This window comes from Microcaecilia unicolor, chromosome 4, assembly GCF_901765095.1.
Source record: "Microcaecilia unicolor chromosome 4, aMicUni1.1, whole genome shotgun sequence".
Lineage (NCBI taxonomy): Eukaryota > Metazoa > Chordata > Amphibia > Gymnophiona > Siphonopidae > Microcaecilia > Microcaecilia unicolor.
Genome location: NC_044034.1, coordinates 265,294,498 through 265,309,520, shown reverse-complemented (window position 1 = coordinate 265,309,520; position 15,023 = coordinate 265,294,498). Strand labels below are relative to the sequence as shown.

Below are 15,023 nucleotides of genomic sequence, written 5' to 3'. Positions count from 1 at the left end.
AAATGCAGCCCTATATTTTATTAATGTTGATTTGTTCACTTAATAAAGCAAACATTCTTTTTTTTGTGTGATTGCAGCCTGCCAGCACCTTCCCAGCATCATCCTCTACTGATATTTCCTTATCCGAGGATACTCAGCCTCCATCCCAGTCTAGCTCCAACTATGGCCTTCCACCCAATGCTCCATCACTTTATGCACCAACCTATTTCCTGCCAGGTGACAAACCTCCACCATATGCTCCATAAGACAAGCACTGTATTCCTACAGATAGATTTTATTTTCAAAGAGAACTTCAGGAAAATTATGCAACAACTCACAGATTTGAAAACTTCCAGTGACGTGATAGTGTCCCAAGCTCTGGTCAATCCATCTGTGACTTGAATGGACTGTGCATGTGGAAACCCAGGGTAGGCTGAATGCTGGGATGAGCACATCACTCAAAAAGACAATTTGCATGAGACAAGACTAAGGTGATCACAGATTCTTCTTTCATGTCTTATGCACTGATTGCTCCTCACCGTAAAGAAATCTAATACATTTTGAAGTCTTGGTTCCATTTCTGTTTACCGATACTGTGTGAAGTGTTTTGTATTTTGGACCTACAACTCTTCCTGTCCAGTATGTCCTTGTTCTAGAGTTGTCATCATGCACAGAAATTAGACCGTGACTTTATCATATCCATCTTTCAATGCATGTAACAATAATGCTCTTCAAACACAGATATGGTGCATATACATTATGAATATATTCACAAACTGGTGGTTTTGCAACAATGTCATGGCAGTGACAAAGGTCTTCAGATTTCTTTTAATATTTTATTGGAAGGATTACAATAATCTATTAAATGTAAAACTTTTAAAACTTGTTTAAAATTGTGTTTGCCATGTTTTTATTGTGCTCACAATGCTGTTAAAGCATTCACGTCACAGAATTTCATATAGTAGTTCAGTTAGAGTTGAATAGGCCACAGTGCTGAAACTTCTTTTAGTGAAGCAAGCCTAACTACAGTGCGATTAAGAAGCTAACAACAAGCATTGTATTGCAACTGAAAAGAAGAAATGTATTGCTCTATACAGTGGTGTACCAAGGGCGGGGCGGTGGGAGCGGTCCGCCCCGGGTGCACACTGCTGGAGGGGTGCAGAGAGCAGCTACGCGCCTGTTGACTCCGCTGGTTCCCTGCTCCCTCTGCCCCGGAACAGGTTACTTCCTGTTCTGGGGAAGAGGGAGACAGCGGAGCCGAGAGCCCTGTGGCTGCTCCCAACACCCCTCCAGCAGCGTGTATTGATGCCAGGTATGCTGATGCGTCAGGGGAGGGGTGTTGATGCTGCGGGGGAGGGGGGTGTTGATGCGTCAGGGGAGGAGGTGTTGATGTGTCGGGGGAGGGGGTGTTGATGCTGGGGGGGGATGTCGTGCTGCACTTGGGGAGGGGTGCGCAGCGGCGATCCGCCCCGGGTGGCAGCCAACCTAGGAACGCCACTGGCTCTATACACTAAGGGGTCCTTTTACAAAGACGCGCTGAAAAGTGGCTTGCAGTACTTTAGGCGCAGGTTTTGGGCACACGCAGAATCATTTTTCAGCGCGCCTATAAAAAAAAGGCCTATTTTTTTTTGCCAAAAACAGACATGCAGCAAAATCAAAATTGCCGCGCGTCCATTTTGGGTCTCTGACCTTACTGTCAGCCATAGACCTAGTAGTAAAGAATTTGGGCGGTAAGGACCTACGTGTGTCAGATGCCACTTGGTGTGCATCCGCTACGCATGTACAAAAATAAAAATTATTTTTCAGACACGCACCAAAAATGAAATTACCGCAAGAGTCACACGGTAGTCGGGCGGTAAGTCCATTTGGGCGTGCGTTGGGCGCGCATAGGCGGCTTAGTAAAAGGGGCCCTCAATATTTAACATGTCCCTGAAGTATTTTCCTTTCTATTTGCCGGTATCCATCTGATTTCTACATCAAATATGAGGATCCTTTTACTAAAGTGCAGTAAAGTTTTGCAGTTAACTTGCAGTAATTAACCAAATTACAGCATGGTTACTGCAACACCTCTACATTAATTGTTAGGGCATTCTCATCATCTGTCCAGGCAATTTATGCAGAAACCACACATTCAGTGCATGACAGATACTGAGGTAGCAATAAATGATCTGCATTATCAGCAGCGATAACAGTTCTGACAAGTCCAGATCTGTCCTGTCATTAGCTACAGGACCCTGATTTCTTATATTGGCGCACAAAGGAATAGAAAGGGGTGTTTTTCTTTAAGAACTACGATTCCCATAAAGCCTTATGGAAGGGAAGGTGAGTCAAAGAGCCCAGTAAAAGGGGAGGGGCTTTTTGAATGTTTCAGCTCAGGAGGAAGGACAAATGGGAAGAGTTGTAGCAGAAGGAGGGAGACAGGGAAGCCTGAAACACAGAAAGTAATGAGGAGGAGGAAAAGCAGGAGAAGGAAGGAAGAGCCACAGACTTAGGTCCTGAGAACATATGGCTTGAAAAGCTCCCTCTTGAAAAGCCTGTTGGAGAAGACTCAGGTTGGCAGCGATGAATAGTGTAAAGGAACAAGGTACTTATCTTATACGTCTTGTATGATTAGACTGAGTTTTGAACTGAAGTAAAACCAGAACAATGGTTTTGGTATTTTTCTTTTGACTAATATAACAGCCTGGGGGGAGGGGAGGATAGTAATTTTAAAGTTATGATGTGTTTTTGATACTGTTGTTAGGCTTACTGCTTCTAGGCCTTGTTGAAAGGAATAGCAAAAATAAAACCACTGGAAGAAGTTGTTAGAGTGAGAATTGATAGAGCCTGAGGGAAGCTAATTTGCATACAAGGAGATCCTTAACAACCTGTCTTTCTACCTTGTTCCTCCTCCAAGAGTGTGAGAGCTAGGGAAGTTCTAAAGATTAAAAGTATCTTTGTTGCTCTCAGAAGAGTTCAAGTAAAAGACATGGGGGGGAGGGGGGTAGGGGGAAGAGTTGATACAGATCTTAGTATAGGAATTTGTATGCCTGTCTACTCAAAATGGTAGAAAACCAAAGAAGAGGAATCTCAGCTAGGAAAAATAGGTGGCCATTTGATCTTATTCTGCCATCATTTACCATGAGGGCCTTTTTCTAAAGTGGGGTTAAGCAGTTAACTTGAGACTTAGAAGGCACTATTAGCACACAGCAGTGCAAACAGTTGTCAGTGTCTTAACATTTAGTGTACACTAATTCCTGTTTTAACAACATAGCATAGCATGAGACAGGAAAGGGGTATAGATTGCACCTTGCAGGTAATGCATGGTACTTTACAGTTGGGCGGTCGGTGGCCCAACTGTTTGGGGAGGCTAAAGGGGGCGGGGTTAGGGGTGGTGCCAGGGGTGGGGCTTATATCCATAATTGTCTGACAGCACACAGAAAAAAAATAAGTAAAATAGATACAAATTAATACCTTTTATTAAATTTAGATATTTGATATGTATCATATGTCAAAGAAAAAAAGTGGTTGCTCAAAGCATATTTATTTATTTGTTACATTTGTATCCCACATTTTCCCACCTATTTGCAGGCTCAATGTGGCTTACATATTAACCAATATATACTATTCAAAATGTTATCAATTATTAAACACTGCTATTTCCATCCATGGAAAATCCCAAAATGAAATGGTCACATTAGTGACATAACATCCGGCGACTAGACTTCACATCATAGCTGCAATGATTTGCTCAGGGTTAATATCTCCAACAAGATCACTTTCAATGTTCAGTAAATATAAAGCTGTCAGTCTTTCTTGACCCATTGTGGATCTCAACCAGTTTCATACACATCTCATATGACGGCAAAATACTGAACTGGAAAGTCACCTCAAGAAGTCAGACTCAGCATGCAGCAACACTAGAGAAATTAAAACTTAAATGCAAAATATCACATACTTTTTTCTACCTTTGTTGTCTGAGCATTTAGTTTTTCTATTCGCTTTGGTCCCAGTGTCTTCTGTTTTATGCAGTGTCTTCTTTCCATTTGATATTTTTTTCTCTCACCATGTCCACCATCCTCCTGTGTCGTTATGCGTCCTGTCTACCATCTGTAGCCCTGTCCCTATCCTTCAGTGTTCCGATCCAGCTCTTAAATTCAGCCGTTTTCCCTCCATCCATATCCAGCATTTCTCCTCACTCCCCTCCATCCATGTCCAGCATTTCTCCTCTCTCCCTTTCATTCCATCCGTGTGCATCTACTTCCTTTGTCTTTCATTCCCTCCATCCCTGTACAACATTTCTCCTCTCTTCCCTGCACTCCATGTTCATCTCCTTCCAGTCTTCCCTCCCCTCCATCCATCTATGTCCAGCACCTTTCCTTTTTCTCTCCTACCCTTCCATCCAGTGTCATCCCTCTTTCTCTCTCCATCCTTCCACCCATAACCCTCTCCCAATCCTTCCGTCCATTGTCTCTCTCTCCTTCCATCCATTGTCTCCCTCTATCTCCTCTTCCTTCTAGACAGTTCTCTCTCTCGACCCTTTTCCATTCAGCATGTCCTCTTTCTCCCCATCCTTCCAGTGTCTTTCCCCTTTCCCTCCCTACCCTTCCATCCAGCGTCCTCCCTCTTTCTGCCCCCTCCTTCCAGCATTTTCCCTCTTTCTAACTCCTTTCATCCAGCATTTCTCTGTCTGACAGCTACGGTCTAGCCCAGTTTCTCCCCAGCAGCTTCTCTCTCTCTCTCTCTCTCTCTCTCTCTCTCTCTCTTGCCCATGTCCCCTCTTTCTCTCCCCATCTCTCTCTGGCTCTCCCCTGCTCTTTTCCATGTCCCCTCTTTCTCTCCCCTACTCTTTTCCATGTCCCCTCTTTCTCTCCCCATCTCTCTCTGGCTCGCCCCTGCTCTTTTCTATGTCCCCTCTTTCTCTCCCTGGCTCTTCCCTGCTCTTTTCCATGCCCCTGTTTCTCCCCTGCTCTTTTCCATGTCCCCTCTTTCTCTGCCCATCTCTCTCTGGCTCTCCCCTGCTCTTTATATGTCCCTGGCTCTCCCCTGCTCTTTTCCACTCTCTCTCCTCCAGCTTCCTCACTTCCCTACTGTTTCCAGCCATGTTCTCTCCCTCCGGGCCTCTTTACAGCAGAAGAACAAAAATAAGCATGGGGCCGCAGCAGCCTTCAGGCATACGCTGTCAGCTCTGATGTCTTCTGCCCCCAAAGAAGCATGGGGCCACAGCAGCCTTCAGGCATGCGCTGTCGGCTCTGCTGGTCCTCTGTCCCCAGAACGGGAAATTGACGTCAGTGGGGGCAGAGGACATCAGAGCCGACAGCGCATGCCTGAAGGTTTCTGAGGCCCCGTGCTTATTTTTGTTCTTATGCTGGCTGTGGAGAGAAGTGGTGACAGCAGCTCAGCGCGGTACTTGTTCCTCCTGCTGTTCAACAGAAGTGGCGGCAGCAGAATTCAGCAGGAGTCTTGGCAGGTATACGTATTGGGGCTACATTTGGAGGAGGCAGGCGGTGAAGGTCACAGCTGGGCTAGGCTTAGCCTCCCCAAGCCTCTTATACAGGGCGCCTATGACCCTACTCTACATTCATTGTGTGACAAGGTCCTGGTAAGTAGCCCTTCAGAAAAGACTCAGAGTTGAAAAAGGATACGGCGCTAAAACGATCAGATTTAAACATTCGGACCATTCAGGTTGACATTAACCGAGTTACACACTCTAACTTTTTAAAAATTTGACATCTCAGTAACATTAAGGTGGATTTCTATGAAACCATACAACATTGTTTGAAATAGATGTCACTTTATGCATTTAAAATTTTAATTAATTTGATGCAGATTTGTAGTTGTTCAAAATGTTTAGGGGGCTCACTTTTTTCCGGACATAGTGTATTTTAATAGGAGGAAAAGAGGAACTCAGCATGGTGTTTAATACAAATAGCAGCGGTCTCTGACTACAGCTCAGGGAGGAACATAAGGAATTCCTGCTCCTAATTAAGCGACAGTGTGATGTAATGGGGAATGGCCTCCATATGTCAGCCATAGGATAGGTGGAGTCACCTTTATAAAGACATCCCTCACAAAATGTTCTTTTCTGCAGCACCCCCCAGGCCATCATCTTCCTCTTAGAAACTGAGCAGCTACGCAAAATGGCACCCAAAGTAGCAACTGGTAGGAGCTGGAATGAATATGTTCATGATACTTTTACCTTCACAGCAGGCAGCTGCCTAGTGTGTCAGATTCTTAGATGCAGCACAGAGCAACTTCAGTTAATGCAAAAGAATAGCTCCTGACAGCCACACAAATTTAAAGAACCATCAGCACATACTTTGATCTGCTTTTTTTTAAATGATATTTGTTTGATGACCAAGATAGCTAGGTTTAATCATGAAAATCTTGTGGGCTAGGGGCCTGAAATTTATTTGAGGTAGGTTATATGGCTGAGAGTTTGCCTAGGGCACCCACTACCTTGCACAGACTCTGCTTTGGAGCTTTTCAGTGTAATGCTTGGACAGATTTTTCACAAGATGCAGAAGTTCCCATTCTACCTGGAGAAACAATATGGCTACCATGAACTTTTGGCACCTAGCCAAGCCTGTAAAACGTTGGTACCGTTAAACAATTATCATTTCCTAGAGAAAAGAAAGGTATACCTTGATATTGCCTTGCAGCCGCTAAGGTCAGCCATGACATCAGACTCCATGTTCTCAAAACCTGTATGCCCAACTGCATCCACATTGAGTCATGTGGAGAGAAGCTTACAGCCATCGATCTTACTACTCATCTTGCTACACTGAAGCACCATTCTTTGTAGGACATCATCAAAATCCAGAGGTGTACCCATTCGAGGTGCAGTATATGCATCGCTTGTCAGTCCCTCCTGCCGCATCTCTTCCTTCCCTTTCCGGACCCACAAAGCTCTCACAATTCCTTCCCTCCTTCCGCTCCCCCTTGTACCTTAAAATCACCTCCAGTCTTCGTTCAGGCAGCCAGCAGCAGTTGCATTCATAGGTTGCCTGCAGCCCACACCGGGGCTTTCTTTCTAAACCATCTCGCCCCTTCTAATGCAACTTCCTGTTTTCTGAAGGGTGGGATGGTTCAGAGAGAGAGCCCTGGTGTAAGCCGCAGGCAGCCTGTGAGTGCCACTGGCACTTCCCGGGCGAAGACTGGAGGTGATTTTAAGGCACAGGGGTGAAGCGGGTGGAAGGAGAGATGTGGTGGGAGGGAGATGCGGTGTGAGACGCACCCCCTATTCAAAATTCCTGGCTATGCCATGCCACTGTCAAAACCTATCTAGCTGTGATGAACATTAATGCTAAGTATCCTAGAACTCTCAACATTGGCAAGGCCCTGCAGATAGTTTGTATGTACAACCTGAAGTACACCTTGACTTGGATTGCATCAGGTGGTATTGAACTTGCTGACTGGATGAAAAAAGTCATAAGCATTGCGATGCTGATGCTACTATTCTAACCTATATGAAGGCACGGAAGTGCACTCAAGAAACAGGCCCCTTGCCCAGCTGCATCTTTGAATTCCCAAATCATGTAACTCAGTGGACATGGGACAACCCTTAACTCGCCTTACAGGCCAACTGACTTACTAGAAGACTCATGATATGGACAGTCATTTCTGAAGGGTACTAGCTCAAAACAAAAGCCACCAAGCTGGCAGGTGATCCAACCTCTGGAGTGTTACGAATCTGAAAAATAGAAGACTACTTCCATGTGTCCAAAAGGGAACAGGAGTCTGCCTCAACCAGTGGGTTTTCACAGTGATGACCACTAGCCTTTCACCATTGCCAGCATGTGATGGTTAGAATTAAAGTTCTGTCCAAAACTGCAAACCAGATTCTAGTGTGAGCCTAGTGCATGAGACTGGGGAAAGCTGCCACTGCTGTCATGTGAGGAGTGCAAGCTGCGACTACATCTGGCAGCACTATAACTTGTTGTATTCTTATGTCTCAAGTGACATAATTCATTTCATGAAAATGAACTGGGACAAGTGGGTCATACTGCTGCAAAGGATATCTATTAGGATCTAGTGTACAGGGATAAGCCACCCTAAACTATGAACCATGGAAGGAATATCAGAATGTGTTCTATGAGTCAACAATAAAGATATGACAATAAGAAAATATAAAGAGGAGACAGTCCTGTTGGGAGGAGCTGTGGTTACCTAGCCTCATCCCTACCCATATGGCCAGATAAAGACTGTGCAAGAAAGAACTCCAGAAGGGTCCATTAAGATTTGAATGGACCCTGTTATCTGTCCTGTTTGTGTTTTTTTTCACAGGTATTGCTCTGCTTATGAGGAGCCAGAAAACCCTACCTGGAGTCAGAGAATTGCACCATGGACACAGATACTCAAGACTTTTTAGTGATGCAGTACCACTAACTGCCACTAGATGACAAAACTGAGTAACATTTGCTCTTACTGTATTATAGCTGATGCTAGGTATATTCTACAATAAAAGTGCCTGCGTTGGTAAGAATACCTATACTGATTTCATCAGAAACATCATTGTTGTTTGCTAACATTGTTAATGTTCTACATTATGTAAATGAAGAATTTTCATTAATACGGAAAAAAATAATTCTTATGGTGCTGTGAATCAATTTCATAATGTTTGCACAAAAAAATAAACCTCTTTTAGTGTAATAATTTAAGATTATCGTGATGAAATGGGGTGGAAGCTCCCAGTTATGCCTTGAAGACAGAGAGAGCAACACACACTCAATAATGAATTGAAATCAACCATACAAATCATCCAAAAAATGTATAAATCCACTGTAGACAAAGTGAAACAGAACAATTATAAAATAAATTAATTCTATAACATTATTGTTCAGGACATGTTTTGTTGAAGCCAAACTTATCATCTCTGCTATAATTTTGTTACATTTTTTGCTCTCTCTTTGTTATATTTGAACATGTTCATGCTTTTCTAATTGTTATGTAAGCCACATTGAACCTGAGTTTTACTTGGGCTAATGCGGGATATAAATGTAATAAATATAATTGATTTTTTAATGGAATAAAACTATTAAAGTACTCTAACATCATTAACATGCATTATTAGTAAATAGGTCCCATTGCATAAAATAGAATCTGTGGTAAATAACATGAGTTAATGTATGTTGGCACGTGGTAATTTTTTTTTTTCAAACTAAATCTAACCCTACAGTATATGATTGTTCTGTTTGGCTGTCTGTATTATTAGGTAGTAATGATTTATGTGTGCAAGTCTGGAGAATAAATGTTCTTATCTATGAATTATTGGTAGTTCCCTCACTACTGTTTTTATTTTTATTTATGTATTTATTCGGGGGGGGGGGGGGGAGGGTCTGCCTAGGCCTATCTGCAGGATCTGTGCCTCTTTTTCTTTCATCATGCATATCCATTACATAATTTCTGAAAATTACCGGCTATTGGCAACATTCTTACCTCTTATTTTGCTGAATGAGTCTGAGTCTTGTCTTTTCCTAATATTGTTATATGAAATTGGTGTGTGTATATCCAGCATGAACAATTAGGGCTTCCATGTAATACTGCAGTGAATATGCGACTTTAAGAAGACAAAGGCTCTTGCAAATTCCATTCTGTTACTAATGTGCTCCATAGGCAATTGTCTTGAGGGGAGGGACGCTGTCCATGATCATTTCCATGCATAAAACAGGGTTGCCTTTAATAAAAAGAATGATACTCAAAGCATCTTAGAGAGTTACTTGAATTTGGGTACAATAAGTCCCTTCCCAAAATAGCTTATGATCTAAGTGGATACCTGAGGCAACAGGAGACATTTGTGGGTAACTCTATAACACTGCCCCTGATAGGCGCATATTCTATAAATAAAATTATGTGCCTACCTTCCTTTATATACATGCATCTGGCATCTCTGCATGCAGCTAAGTGATATACACATAACTTATAGAATAGTGTGTATCATGCTCACAGTCTTGCCCAGTCTGCCTATGTGCACGTCCATCTGCAAAACACATGCTATTGCAGATAAGCACATATCTGGGAGCATTCTAAACATATATGCATTCATCTGGTTTGCAACTGTTAGCATCTACTTTATGGAATTACCCCAATAGTGACTTGCTCTTGAGTCATCTGAATTTCATTTGCAGGATTATCCATATGGGAAGTGTTTTTGTACAAGACCTGGCCATGGCCAATCATGGGGACATCCTCATGTGGAATATTGTCTTCATATCCCTTAATGGCAATACTACATGGCAAGAGGACCCACTGTTGAACAGCATGAGTAAATACTGGTATACTTCATCTCCGTCTCTCCCTGTCGATTTTGGGGCACAGACAGTAGAAGTCTGCTCGGCACCAGTCCTACTTCCCAACTACTGGAGTTGCTTTAATTATTGTTATTCATATACAATGCTAATCCACCACCTTATCGGCCATCTCTATCCTTCCTAAAGAGATTATAGACTGATGTTTGTGTCCCATGAATGGGAGTCATTGAACCATGTCTCTGTGATAACAGCAACAATATTTAAGTCTGCCTCTAACATCAGGGTTTGCAGATCATGAACTTCGTTACTTAGACTGCAAGAGTTTGTGGTCATTGCTTTCTAGCTACATTTTATTTGCAGTCTCATCTTCTGTATAGTTAAGTTTTCTTTGCCTAGTCTCCTCTTCTACTTTGCTGTTTATTGAGTTGCTAAGACAGTTGTTGAAATTATCTTCCTCACTTTTGCATTTGCTGGAAGTGATTACCTGAACTGACCTGCTTTCATATGCCTTAATTGTCACTATTGAAATTAACGGGAATAAGGTTGGTAAAAATCCTGCTGAAGTTCTAGAAAAGATTGAAGTAGAGTACCCATTAGCTTAGGCAAACCGGCTTTAGATCAAATCACAGTGCTGAAACAACTATTACTTCTTTAATCAGTCAATTGCCTTCAATCTTAGAGAAAGGAGAAATTGTTCTATTGGTCTCCTTTGACCTTTTGAGCACTTTTGATTTGGTCAACCATGAGCTGTTACTGTCTTGCCTGAAAGCTATTGGATTAACTAATATCACTCTTGCCTGGTTCCGGTCATTTCTCTCTAACCAAAGTTTTCCTGTTGTCACCACCAGCAGGAAATCCTCAAGTGTTCCTCTTCATTGTGGGGTCCTTCAGGGATCAGTCCTTTCTTCCCTGCTTTTCAACATTTTCATAAGTCCTCTGGCAACTTTATTGCAAGATCACAATATCTGTCTTTACATTTACACCAATGACGTTTTGTTGATTTATCCTGTTTCCTCTCTAGTTACTTTGTGCCCTACAATCATTCTCAGCTTGGTTATTAGCCCATCAACTTGTGCTCAGTCCCACTAAGATATTGCTTGCTGGATCTCAGGATTTCCATCTAAACCCACTGGTTCACTCTCACTCTTTAAACTCCCAATTATGCCAGTAAACTTTTTTTGTTACCTGGGTATCATCCTGGTTTCTAAACTGGCTTTTGATTGACAGATTTCTCAAGTTATAAAAAAAAGGTTTCTTCTGGCTTCATAGACTATGCTCTATATGACACTTTCTTGATTTTGCTTCATTACATACACTAATTTATGCTTGCATTATTGCACGTCTCCATTATTGTAATACTGTTTATTCAGGTCTACCACAGTCTTGTCACCTACAAACCAGGGGCGTAGCCAGACAACAGATTTTGGGTGGGCCTAGGCAAGAATTGGGTGGGCACCAAGTGTTCTCCCCCCCCCCCCCCCCCAAAAAAAAAAAATCTCAGCTGGTGGGAAAACGCTTCTTTCCACCTTGGCAGCAGGAATGCACTGAAAACTGAGCATGCGCAGGTGCCGGTGTTGTGGAGAGTAGCGTTTTCATTACCATCAGGGGGAAATCTTCAGCTGGCGGAGCATGGGATCCCCACCAGTTACCACTAAACACGTGCTACTGTTGGGTGGGCCTGAGCCATAAATGGGTGGGCCCTGGCCCACCCAAGCCCACCTGTGGCTACGCCACTGCTACAAACTTTACATAATTCAGCCGTTCATCTATTGTTTAATGCTAAATGATTGATTCAGTAACTCCCCTCATGAATCATGTTCTTTGGCTTCCTGTGACATATCTAATATAGTTTAAAATCCTTATTCTTGATCACAAGACACTTCATCTTGGTACTCTGCAATATCTAGCATCTCTAATCATTCCTTATACTCCTTCTCGGACTCTTCAATATCTATCTGGATGCCAGTCAATTGGCACTGCCTTCCCCTAGGCAGACCCACTATGAGACAATCTGTAATAACTCATTCTTTTTCTCAGCCCCTTCCCTCTGGAATGATGGCTTGCCTGCTGACTTGAGAACTGAACTTATGTTACCTAAATTTAAGGCAAAACTAAAGGCTTATTTTTTTCTCAATTGCTTTTGGACTAAGTGCCAGCTAGGTTTAGGTTGTAAGTTTGAGACATGGCCCTCCCTTCTGCTCCCTCCTTTTGTTTTCTGTGTTTTTTACGATTGATTCTTTCCTATCTTAAATATTTCTTAATTTTATGTTGACTTATAATACATATTTATTGCAAACCACTTTGACTTTCTTTTTGCTAAGTGGTATATCAAGCCTTAAAATAAACATAAACATTATAATATTTTTTGAGAGTCCATATCCCCTTAGAATACAAGGCAGACTAATGTAATATTTAGTTTTGAATTGTAAAGATACCATCATAACACCTTCATCCCACCAAGGACACCTCCTGGACTCCAGCAAAGACTCTTCTCCCCCTCCCCCCAAAACTTAAAGACTTAGTTTAATCCCTGGCACATAGCCATGGGGGACATGAACGAACTCCAGTTGCTCATGCCTGTTGGCATCAAAACAGTTGCTGTCAACTCCTAACATATACAGGTATGACCCCTAGTAGACAGTACTGCAAGACAACTGCTAGGGTCAACTGGCAGCATTTTGATGCCAGCAGTCTAGGGGCAGGAGCAACTGAGGAATGGAAGCTAGTGTTGTTACTGTAACCTCTTTAATAGTTGCTATAGGTCTAGGAGTCCAGATCCCCTTAGTCTCCTCTTTAAAGCTATTGGGAATTTTCTTTGCTAACTCCCTCAACTTCCAACTGCAACTCTCTTCTCTTATTAAACATTGTTTCTTTAAACTGTGTTTGATTCATTCCATTAACTCACTCCTACACTCATCAACCCTTAACATATTGGATCAATCTCTGGTAATTGTGCAGCTTGACTACTGTAACTTGCTTTATCAAGGTTTGAGAGAAAAAGATCTACATTGCCTACAAAAATATCCAAAACACTTCCATCAAATTAACCACAGGCTCACGGAAATTTGATCACATCACACCACTTCTCAAAAATGCACATTGGCTACCATTTACACACAGGATCACTTATAAAATTCTTCTCTTGGTCTTCAGAGTTAAAAACTCTGGATCTCCTCCCTTTCTACTACTACTACTACTCAACATTTCTAGAGCGCTACTAGGGTTACGCAGCGCTGTACAATTTAACAAAGAGAGACAGTCCCTGCTCAAAGAGCTTACAATCTAATAGACAAGTGAACGGTCGGTCCGATAGGGGCAGTCAAATTGGGGCAGTCTGGATTCACTGAACGGTAAGGGTTAGGTGCCGAATGCAGCATTGAAGAGGTGGGCTTTAAGCAAAGACTTGAAGACGGGCAGGGAGGGGGCTTGGCGTAAGGGTTCAGGAAGGTTGTTCCAAGCATAGGGTGAGACGAGGCAGAATGAGCGGGGCCTGGAGTTGGCGGTGGTGGAGAAGGGTACTGAGAGGAGGGATTTATCCTGTGAACGGAGGTTACGGGTGGGAACGTAAGGGGAGATGAGGGTAGAAAGATAGTGAGGGGCAGCAGACTGAGTGCATTTGTAGGTAAGAAGGAGAAGCTTGAATTGAATGTGGTATCTGATTGGAAGCCAGTGAAGTGACCTGAGGAGATGGGTGATATGAGTATATCGGTTCTGGAGTAATATGAGACGTGCAGCAGAGTTCTGAACAGACTGAAGGGGGGATAGATGGCTAAGTGGGAGGCCGGTGAGGAGTAAGTTGCAGTAGTCCAGGCGAGAGGTAATGAGAGCGTGGACGAGAGTTCGGGTGGTGTGTTCAGAGAGGAAAGGGCTAATTTTGCTGATGTTAAAGAGGAAGAAGCGACAGGTCTTGGCTATCTGCTGGATATGCGCAGAGAAGGAGAGAGAAGAGTCAAAGATGACTCCGAGGTTGCGGGCAGATGAGACGGAGAGGATGAGGGTGTTATCAACTGAGATAGAAAGTGGAGGAAGAGGAGAAGTGGGTTTTGGTGGAAAGACAATAAGCTCGGTCTTGGACATGTTCAGTTTCAGGTGGCGGTTGGACATCCAGGCAGCAATGTCGGATAAGCAGGCCGATACCTTTGCCTGGGTCTCCGCAGTGATGTCTGGTGTGGAGAGATACAGTTGGGTGTCATCAGCATAGAGATGATACTGGAAACCATGAGATGAGATCAGGGAGCCCAGGGAAGAGGTGTAGATTGAGAAGAGAAGGGGTCCAAGGACCGATCCCTGGGGAACACCAACAGATAAGGGGATGGGGGTGGAGGAAGATCCATGAGAGTGAACTTTGAAGGTGCAGTGGGAGAGATAGGAGGAGAACCAGGAGAGGACAGAGCCCTGGAACCCAAATGAGGACAGTGTGGCACTCTTGCTCATGGCAGCAACACCTATTGGTTGTACTGTTTGTCATAACAGATACGATGCTACCCATGAGTCTATCTTTTCTGTTACAGGCCCCTCCCTCTGGAATGCATTACTCCTTTTTCCTTAGGTCACAGACCTCCCTGATTAAATTCAAGGCAGATCTTAAAACCTACCTGTTTGAGGATGCCTTCATACTATCCTAGGCACTGTCCTGAGACTGAGCCTGTCAACCAGTTTAGACTTACCCCCCTCTCCTCTGACCCATCTTTTACCTATCTTTCTATCCAATAAGAGTTCATTTTCTGACCTCCCCCATTTTATTCATTCTTTCTCTTAAATTTCATTTCCTCTATTTCTTATGTATTTTAGTATTGTAAGTCGCTGTCACGCCAC

General features: G+C 43.1%; 1 protein-coding gene across 1 annotated transcript in view; it reads left to right on the top strand.

Moving 5' to 3' along the window:
* Window positions 1–763, top strand: part of TMEM255B (transmembrane protein 255B) — a 166,316-nt gene extending 165,553 nt beyond the window's left edge. Inside the window, exon 9 of the mRNA XM_030199567.1 lies at window positions 78–763. Coding sequence (XP_030055427.1) covers window positions 78–245 — 168 coding nt within the window. The 3' untranslated portion in view covers window positions 246–763. The remainder of the gene's footprint in view (window positions 1–77) is intronic.
* Window positions 764–15,023: the final 14,260 nt, after the last annotated feature.